Source organism: Atta colombica, unplaced genomic scaffold (assembly GCF_001594045.1).
Source record: "Atta colombica isolate Treedump-2 unplaced genomic scaffold, Acol1.0 scaffold166, whole genome shotgun sequence".
Lineage (NCBI taxonomy): Eukaryota > Metazoa > Arthropoda > Insecta > Hymenoptera > Formicidae > Atta > Atta colombica.
This window is the reverse complement of record NW_017259257.1, coordinates 975,335-985,941: the sequence shown is the minus strand read 5'-3', so window position 1 is coordinate 985,941 and position 10,607 is coordinate 975,335. Positions and strand designations below refer to the sequence as shown.

Here is a 10,607-nt window from a genome sequence, read left to right as displayed (position 1 = left end):
TGAACGTGAATACGCGGAAGCAAAGCGAATGGCCGAAACTACGAGCGGCGTCCACCGGTCGGTTACGGCGATCCATCGCTTGGGTGAGAACGATTTTAAGGCGCCGGCAACCGGTAGTTGGTGATGGGGGGTTTAGGCGAGGATGCCTTCTTCCTGTCTTCTCTGTCGTCATCATCACCGTCGTCGTCGTCACCACTACACGCCGTCATCCCCGTCGAGTCGTTGTACTGTTCCGTCCCAGGTCGTCCTGTCATCTCCAGTGACCGCCATCGTCGTCGTCGTCGTCGTGGTCCCCGTAGTCCCTCGGCACCACTGCAAGCAAGGAGCGAGTCCGTTAACAGCAAACAGAGGAAGATCTTCACCGGTGCGAGAAACTTCCTGCTCTTTGGCGTCGAATGCGTTGGTGGTAGTGACATCAGCGTCGACGGGGAATCTAACGATACCCCAGGAGAAAGAAAGCCGGAGCCTCTTCGCGCATCAGGTAGAACACTCGGGGTACTGGTATCGGATCAAGAACAGAAAGAAAGAAGGGAGCACCGAAGCAAAAGGAGGAGGAAGCGGAGGTGGTGCGGACGAACGAGGTGACTTGTCGTCGAGATGCACCAGGTGCCCTACGGACACAGTGGTACCTCAAGCGAAGACCAAAACGACAGGATCTTCTGGGAGCAGCATCAGCAGCATCAGCAGCAGCCCGAGTGCATCAGGCGAGTGCTGCAACAGCAGCAGCCTAGATCTCGCGGTCGTGCCCGTGCTCGTGCCCGCGCCCGTGCTCGTGCTCGCGCCCGCGCCCGCGCCCGCATTCGCGCTCGCGCCCGCGCTCGTGTCCGCGCTCGTGTACGCGCGCGCGCTCGAACGCGCCGATTGCCGACGACGACGACGACGACGGCGACGACGACGACGACGACGACGACGACAACGACGACAACTACGACGACGACGACGACGACGACGACAACGACGACGACGACGACGACGACGCGGCAGCGATTACGACGGCACGACGCCGGGCCCGACGTGGACCGCGTGTCCTCCCTGCATTGTCTGGGCCCGGTGCGCACCGTCCACGCTAATGCCCCGCCGTCGCTGCCATCCAATTTGCTGCTCATAGGATTGGCTCTCTGTTGTCTCGCTCTGCCAGCGGTACAGCCGCGGCTCAGCGGCCACCATCAGACGTGTCCGGGTTGCCCACATCAACAACAGCAGCAACAACATCACCATCATCATCACGTTCATCACGAGAGTCCGTCGAGGGGCGGCCTGTTCAAAGACACCGCCACGCCTAGCCCCGACGATCTTAGGCTGGAGGCGATCAAACATCAGATCTTGCAGAAACTTGGCTTGAGAACTCGCCCGGACGTTAACAGGACGTTGGCCACTGTGCCCCGGCACTTGGCCCTGGAGACCCTTTACCGGGCGGAGGCGCAAACGCCGCCGCGCTACTCCGACCGGTCGAGAGTCGATTACGAGAGTGAATATTCGGGCGAGTTCCTTTACGGTGGCGACGAGTACTCGTATAGGAATCTTGATCAGGAGACCACTACCACTGAGGGTAACGCTAGGACCACCCCCAAGTCCTATCAGAGCTACAATGATGTTCAAGAGGAACTAGATGATTTCTACGCGAGAACTTCGGAGATTATCACCTTCGCGGAACCCGGTGAGTCCGCTAGTACTCACTCGAAAAATCTCTAACAATAAATCCTCGCACTTTGTTTCGAAAAATTATATTAATTTCCCTTGTTTTTCATATTTTTATGTTTCGATCAAATTAAAAGACAATTAAAATTTAACAGTTATACGAACGATATCGAGAGATTCAATAATCCGATAAGTACATCAATAATAAGCATGACTATAACTAGTATTCATAATCGGATCTTATATTTAAGACTGTCTTAAGTACAGTCTTAAGATGTCATGAACCAATCAGAGAATAGTATTCATAGATTAATTGATTCTTATATTTAAGACTGTCTTAAGTATAGTCTAAAGATGTCATAAATCAATCACACGATTGTATTAGCATCTTAAGATATTATTTAAGACGATCTTAAAATAAAAATGGATTATGAATATCACCCTGAGTCTATATATTATCATTCTGACGTTTAATTTCTTCATTGAATATTTCGAAGAACAACTCAAACAGCGAAAGTTTTTATTTCAAGACCATCCTCTAAGTAATGTCTTAAGATATTAATATGCGCGCAGCTTTACTGTTAATACAGTAATTAATTTATGATCATCTTAAGACTGTACTTAAGGCGGTCTTATATGGTATTCCAGGAGAAAAAGTTAATGTTCTGAGAGATGATGTTCATCTTCACATGATCATTAAAAAATGATCACGTGAATGTAAATATCATTTTAAAATGAGCAATAACATCATCTCCCAAAAATATCTATCTTTCTTTCTGAAACACCTTGTATAACAACAAATAAATACCAGACTCAAAAATGTATGATTTTTAAATACAGATATAAGGGCCAAATTGTAAGAACATATTTTTGTTATAAAAAAACTTAAATAATAAAACTTAAACAGTAAGCGAATTAGCAATTACAATAGAGATCGTAAAGCCATAACGTAAGTAGTAGAAAATCCAACATGTTGATTTCCTTGTTGCTTACGTCCAACTGCTCTTAAATTTTTCAGTGTACTGTGGCCCTAGTGTGTTTTCTACAATAAGCCATATCCAAGCTTTAAATCTTAGGCGTAAAAAATTGACCAATTATTGTCGGTTATTCTTTGCACATTCGACTGTGATTGGTCAATTGCTTAAGACGACTTAAAGAAGACTTGAAGCTTAAGTAATATGGTTCACTGTAAAAAATTTTTCATAATAAAGCCTTTAAACGTATGATAATTTGCATCATTTTAATACATATAGAGAGTTCTGTATTAGTAGGATTTATATATATATATACATGTAGATCGATTGTATATATAATTTAAAAGACTACTATAAGAATCGGAGATAATGATTTGTATTACACTTCATTTTTATTGATAAATATACACATTTATTTCCAAGATTTTGTAGAATAAGTAAAATAAACGATATGCTAAATGCGCGATATTCATCGATAAAAGTGAGATATAAATACGGACCTAAGAAATCGATATAGGTAATCTAACGGATTCGCATTTCGACACAAGAAAATGATTTTTAAATACATTCGTGACAACAGAATACATATGAAACTATTCAGAATAGTTTCCATTCGAAATTATGCCGTTTTCCCTAACACACAATAAAAATCTAGTGAATAATTGAACAACTAAAATGATTGAACAACTGTGATCAAAATTCATTTCAATTAATTCCATGATACGTGCCTAGGAGCACAACAATTACCATAAAATACAGCATGGCAAATGGGATTCATCAATGTTAATTTTTATCACCTCATGTTTCTACTTTCTCCGATGCATCCTCGCAGAGCACAGGGATTCCGCGAGGAAAATTTTTATTTTTAAGAGAAACGTCTATTCCTGCGCGAATATTCCTGCACAATGTCACAGCCGAGCTGCGATCGAACAATTGAGAACGATCTAGAGAACGCGAGTGTCCTTGCCGCACGAATGCGATTTCTAACGCGACCGATCTCACACGTGTATAAAGTTTGCTTCTGAGAAAACATTTTCTAAGCGCGAGGTGCCAGTGGCTTGAAGAGGATCCTTGAAAAAGTTGCAAAGATTTCTGCGAAGCGCGAAACGTCGACGTAAACCGCGGCCGGGTCTTACAACTTTGTCAACTTCGCTCGATAAGCATCGCAGCATTCTCAATCAAAATATTCCGCCTACATATAAGAAAATTATTCTGCATCGGATAAAGGACGTTACTGCATCTATAGACGCGAGCATTCTATTGCACGTCATATATGAATGCTGCAATTATTAATTATTCGCGATACGTTACGTAAAATCATTAAAACAATCAATAATACAATGTCTCTTTCTAACACTTATTTTTATGCTTTTAAAATAAACATGTTCTGTATATAAATAACAATCAATATAATTATACCAATTTAAGTTGAAACAAGTTTCTTAACTTCTTAAGGTAGTTTAAGTTGATTAGCCTCTTCAGTTCGCAATAATTTCTTCAATTTGTAATAATTTAGTACAATCTCATTTTTTATGATTTGAATTATTAAATACACAAATCAATTAATATCTTAAAAAAATAAAGAATGATGAACATCGAGAATTATGAGACATCATTCAATTATGCAATGTGGACGATTCTGCATTATATTTGGGATATATAAATCTGAAGATGTATCCAATCAATAGCGATTCGGAAATATACATGCGAATTGTAAAAAAATCGAAAGCCAACGACAATTTGATGTTGTACTTTTTTCCTATCGTTTGATATCGCCGAAGTAAAACTACTGAATTAAGTCGAATTCGTTCGATGCTAAATTGTGCGAGGAGAATTCATTGATTTCATGTCTAATTGGATGATCCAGTCACTTGATATAGAAGTTTTTCCCAAGCTCTTTCTCGTACATTTCGACATGTCGTAATAACAATTGCTCGACCGTATTAGTATAGATCGAAAAACATAGCGACTGCTTATTCTGTTTATCGATCACATCTAATGATTACTTGCCGAAATAATGTTATTTCTCGAGGGTCACATTGTTCACAATTGATACTCGGTCATGATTTTTCAGAGCTTTTATTATACCAAGATGTTATAGATGTTATAGATAGTATGATTGTTTATAAGATTGTATTGATCAATGATAAACGTTTATCGCTTGCGAACTATACACGCATACGTATAATTTAGTCAGATTGTCTGTAAAGTATAAGTCTCGAGCCAATCGAAAAGTATTTTAGTATCTATAGAATAAGTTTTATTTTTTAAATATCTAGAATAATTCCTTGAAGAAATGTCGTAATTTTCAACATTAATCTTTATAGAATTTAACTTCCTTTTCTTAAATCACGAATAAAGGATTAATTTTCGATTTTGACATTTTGTGATATATTAAATTAAAACCGAGATTTATATTATTAAAGACTTAAACGATAGTAAATCATACCATATATATCTTAATATTCAAAATCGAAATTTCACGCATTATATGGTATTACTTTTATAATTTTATTTAATTTATATTTTTATTTGACTAAACATGACTTAAACGCTTGAATGGAAACGCGTATTTTATTCATTATATTGTAACTATATTGATTTTACACACACACACACACACACACACACACACACACACACACACACACACACATACACATACACACACACACACACACACCAGTGTTGTCTTAATAATTCTTTGCTTGATATTAAATTTAATATAGATTTGAAGAATGTATGTTTTGTGTCTTTTATCGCGAGACTTGAAAATAGAGCGAACAATAGTCTGTGTATTAAATAACAAGTATACGCGAATGGATTTGAAATAGCAAGTTGCAATAAGCTTGGTCTCCGATAACAGGACTTCCACGAAACGCCAAACAACACGTCGCATGTTCAACACACAGCGTGCCCGATGCACACAGATATAATGTAATAACTTGTGGTGTGTACAACGCGACTTCGGGGTTAATCTATCCGCGTGTATTGCATTACTTCTTCGGTAACGACACGTAGGGTACGTTTTATCGCTTATATGATATGACGTAATAAACACATTTATCTGTACAAATGATTCTAGTTAACAATGATCTCCTATAATTTTACGCAGCACTTCGTACTTTCATCACCGTGGAAAATTATACTGAAAAAAGAAAAAAACAAGTTTGTAATAATAAAAAAAAGCTGACTCATCGCAAAATTTCGAGTGGCTCGTCATACTTGCAACTTCTACCATGATTCCATGAATTATTCACTATAACATCATTTTAGTTTCACTTCCTTGTAGTTTCGCCTAGTTCGGGGCTGAGTCGCGTCCGCGACGCGATTCGTGTACGTAATTGCGGGAAAATCGCGGTCAGATCTTTTTCCGGTTCCAGCAAACGTCAACAACGTCGACGAATTTTGCAGGTGTGTGCGACAGGTAATGGTGAGAAGGCGGGGGAAGGGGATGATTCCGGGGGGAGGGGAGGAAAAGGGAAGAGGTCGATTGTGGCCGACGAAATTTTTGCGAGCTTGACGAAAGGCGGAATGCACTGGTCGCTCGTTGACGACGTTTGACGAGCCGCTCGCACGCGTCCCAGCGGAGCCACACACCTGCAGCCACGTGGCCCGCCGCAGTCGGCGCGAGTGTTGCGACAACAGAGAAGCGGTCTATAGTTCACTCCGCAGTTCACAGTAACTCTAAGTTTAACAATAAGGGTAATAGAACCCCAAGGTAGAAACGGTAATGTTGCCCCGACTCTCGTTGCCGCGACGTTAGCCGGCGCTTGCACCTCTTCGCCACCGTTAAATTAACGAGCATTCTCCTGCCCCCGCAGAGAGTTTCGTGCCCCATTTCGCTCTTTTAAAACCGTGTGAAATCGTCGCGTGGCGTTCCAATCCCGTTTAAATCGTCTCTCGCTTGATAACAGAGACATCGGAAAATCAATTCGCTAATAGAGACTTTGTATCGAAATAAGAATTCTAGAAAAAAAACAATTAAAAATTAGGATAATTTAAAAATTTGAGAAATTAAGAAATCTTAAGACTAGAAATATGCAAAATTCTGAAAAGTTTTGAAAAATTAACTGGAATCTAAAAAAAATCAAAATTTTGAAAATCTTTAAATTCTCGAAAATAAAATTAGATTTCGCAAGACACACCTTGTACACGTTTTTATTTCTCTTGTGATATTTTACTTATATATAGGCATTAATTTGTAAAGAAGAATTTTTTTCCATTCTGATTTACATAGATAGATTAAAGGAAGTATTATATCAGCAAACTGATAACATGTCGCGACAAAACGGAATTTCGGTTTAATTGCAGTTTCAGCGCAGTATTACTCGATTCGGACTCGTTCGCGATCGATTCGCGAGAGCCGTGCCGGGGGAGTCGCGAACTTTTCTCAGCGCGATATCGATATCTCCGATCCTCGCGCGTTCCCGGCGAGAATTTCGAAGCGTGCACCGCCAACGATCCCGTAACACGAAATCCGCCCGCCGGAATTCTTCCGGTCATTCTCCGAATGATTTTTCCGAACACCTCGCGCGTCGAGGCGTTCGTAATGCGCCATATGTGATACTTTAACGTTAATGTCGCTGTGTCACTATACATAGCCGATGAACACGTCATTCTTTTTGAAGAAACTAAAGAAACTATAAACGACCACCATTGCATCGACCGCAGGGTGGCCGGCGGACGCGCGGCACGCGCGGGGGTTGCAACGAGGGAAAGTTTGTGTTCCACATTTTTTGTCTACGTGGAACACGCGAAAAAAAAAAATACCACGGAACCCGAACAACGCGAGTTCCCACTCCTTCGCGGCCAGCATTTGTAGTCGTACCGACGTGTCGCGGATACTTTTCTCTACCTACCCGGTTGAATCAATATACCCGACCGCGCACAACTCCAGCTGACGGACGATAATTACTCGTCGCGTCGCCGTGAATTTTCCCAGCCGATGCACTCAATGTTCTCACCTCGTCTTTCAATTTGTCGAGTCGCGGTCGGTCGTGCGACAGACATCGCGTGCGAGACAGAATTTCACTCCTCATCACTCATCCTCGATCGTATTAATCGTGAGATCTCTAACGCAATTTATAGTCATTAGCTAACTAAAGGAAAAATCGAGATTGATAAATCGCGTAATTTGCGACGCGTATTTTTACACCTTATACCTTCGTGTAAATTAGTATTTCCAGAGCATTCGATTATTCTTAACATTCCGTTAGCAAATGAAAATACAGAGGGAGTAAGTAACGTAATATTTCCACATAATATGATAAACAAGAATTTATACACGATATAACAGTTTAATAAGTTGCCTGATTCAAACGTAGATCCGCTTTCTAATATAAATCACTTCCAGTCAATTCGCGATTCTTTTCTTGTGAGTTTTAGTAATCATATACAACTGTGAAATTTAAATGTTTCTTAACTCCCTCAAATCTTTTTAATGTTCCATGTTAAAAATTTTTTTTAATTCAATTCAAAGACACTTTAATAAATGATTTGTATTAAACAATTAATTTTTTCAAAATTTTGACTATTTTTGCAACGTATACATTATTATATATCTGGTTAATGAATTAAATAATTTTAACGGATAATGTTTTCAAATTTAATGGACGTTATAATGTATATTGGATCTGAAGGGGTTAAACATGTTACTTTTTGATTTTCATTGAAGATCAGAAAGAGAAAAAGTTCTCAAGCTCAGAACGATTCGACGTATTCGATTAATTGGTCCGGGGATGAGCGATGTTTTCGACGAATAGAAAAATGATCTCGGCGGGAAAGTTTCGCTCTTTTAGCACCACAGTAAAAAGATACATAACGCGCCGGTATAGCCTGTTAACGGGTTTTCTAATAATAACTGTGTGAGAGTCATACTATCATTGAAAACAATTTTATTACCATTCAGGTATTCCTGTCGCCCTTTCGTTTGCCAAATTTCCATCGATTAAGCCATCCTTTTTTAAATTTCTTTGAGGATTACAGTGTATGATGGAGTAAAACCTCTCCCTGTGGCCATGAAAGGATCGTTAATCGCGATCTAAACGACTTGTTCTGCATTCTTATCTCTCTCCTAATTACATAAATAGTAAAAATTCTAAAAGAGAGAGAGAGAGAGAAAACGTTTGATTATAATTATTATTAACCTTTCAGCCACATTATTGGAACAACACACTGGATATGGCACAATCAGTTCGATTATTTATTTATTACAATTTTCATAAAAATGAAATACATATTGTAAAAGTTTTTTTTTCAATCGAATTAAGGAGTAAAATACGAACTAAATGTATGTATTTTTATTAATACAAAAATTATAAGCAACGAAAAAAGCATTAGAAAAGGAAAGTCGGATATGTCATATCCAGAGAGGCATCGAAAGATTAATTAACTTGTTTTATAAATATTTATTACAAATTTATATATCTCTCACATTTGTTCCAAGTGCAATTATTTTAACAATAATTATGATTAATCAGAATTTCTTTTATAGATGTCAATAATTATTAAGCTTGATTATTTTTGAGATTATACTACGTTATAACATAATACTATGTAAATGTATTCATCCTATAGAAATTTCTCATTTATGATTAAATATTTCCGATGTGGTTTTTTTTTTATCAACATGAATGCTCTTCTTTCTATTCCATACATAACTGGTCGAATAAAATTGTATAATTCATTGAGTAATCAAATTAATTCATTTCCCCAATCTAGTTATTCGGTTTTGTCGGGCCGATTTCAGTCGGAAGAGAAAGATAAAGCAGAGAGGTTCTTTCACGATAATGCAATGGGAAATTGTACGAATGCAATCGACAGTAGGAAAACTCGTAATGGAGCTCGCCAAGCGATCGAAAGTTTCCACGGTGAAGGCTACCAAAAAAGATCGTCAAAACTCGTTCGATGGAAACCTTTCAGGCGTTATTGCAAACTACAGGGGGATGAATTCTGTGCGGTGAAAGCAGAATAAAAATTATTGTCTGGAAAGTATCGATGTTGAAAGATAAATAACGAAACCGTACATTTTTTAGAATTGAGAAGTCGTTAATCCTCAAGAATATTTCCGCATAAAATATTAATAAATTATTTATTAAATAAGACGGAATAATCTCACAATACGGTTTAAAAATTGAGATATACTTTGTTATAGCGAAAACAATTACGCAAGCCAGATTGTTATTTAAAAATTCATTAGAGAGAGATAGTGAGGACAAGAGAAGATATCCGGACCTTGTACTCTTGACAATCGATACAAAGTGTCGGCATATGGCCGTGTAAGTCTCCGATAGCGAGTAAGCGTATGAGGAGGTGTTAACTGTCAGCAATAGCGGCAACAGCAACAACAACAATAACGGTAACTTCGATAGCAATGCGAGCAAACAGGGCTTTACAACCCGTGAGTAACGTTCTTATGCAAAAACAACGTTTATATTCTCGCCACCCTTCGGCGAGCGGGCGAGCCATTCCAAAGTGCTTGGACCATAAGATACCATAAGAATTTATGCGTCTCACTCAACAACGCCACCAGCGTTACCATTTCGTCGATGTCGTTATCGTCGAGGATGCGAAATCCCGACGATAACGACAACGGTGACTACAATAGTGAGGAAACAGAAGGGTAGACTCGATGGAAAACGAGAAACGAAGAGAGTGCGAAGTCACTGAAGAAGATTAGGCTGGGGAAGAATATCCCCGAGGACAGTCTATTTTTATAGAAAGAAAGATATATTCTAGCGACAAATTCGTATTTAAAGATGATACTGATATGTATCTACGAGAAGATTCTTTAGTCTCCAACGATCGAAACCGACTTAGTCTCTGAGCTTATTACAGCTAGTTAGAGTTAATTAGTTAGAAAAGGGAAGCTATTTTGTGAAAAGAACAGAACAGAATACACGATGCTCAGTGTGCCTTCCAACTGGGGTCATTATATATAAATCAAGAAAAGAATGTGTGTGTGTGTGTGTGTGTGTGTGTGTATATATAAAA

The 10,607-nt window shown here is 39.1% G+C and overlaps 1 protein-coding gene across 1 annotated transcript in view; it reads left to right on the top strand.

The window, feature by feature from the left end:
- Positions 1-597: 597 nt before the first annotated feature.
- The window catches only part of LOC108686178 (inhibin beta chain), a 28,363-nt gene continuing 18,353 nt past the window's right edge, over positions 598-10,607 (top strand). The window contains exons 1-2 of the mRNA XM_018191316.1: positions 598-744; positions 937-1,657. Coding sequence (XP_018046805.1) covers positions 598-744; positions 937-1,657 — 868 coding nt within the window. The remainder of the gene's footprint in view (positions 745-936; positions 1,658-10,607) is intronic.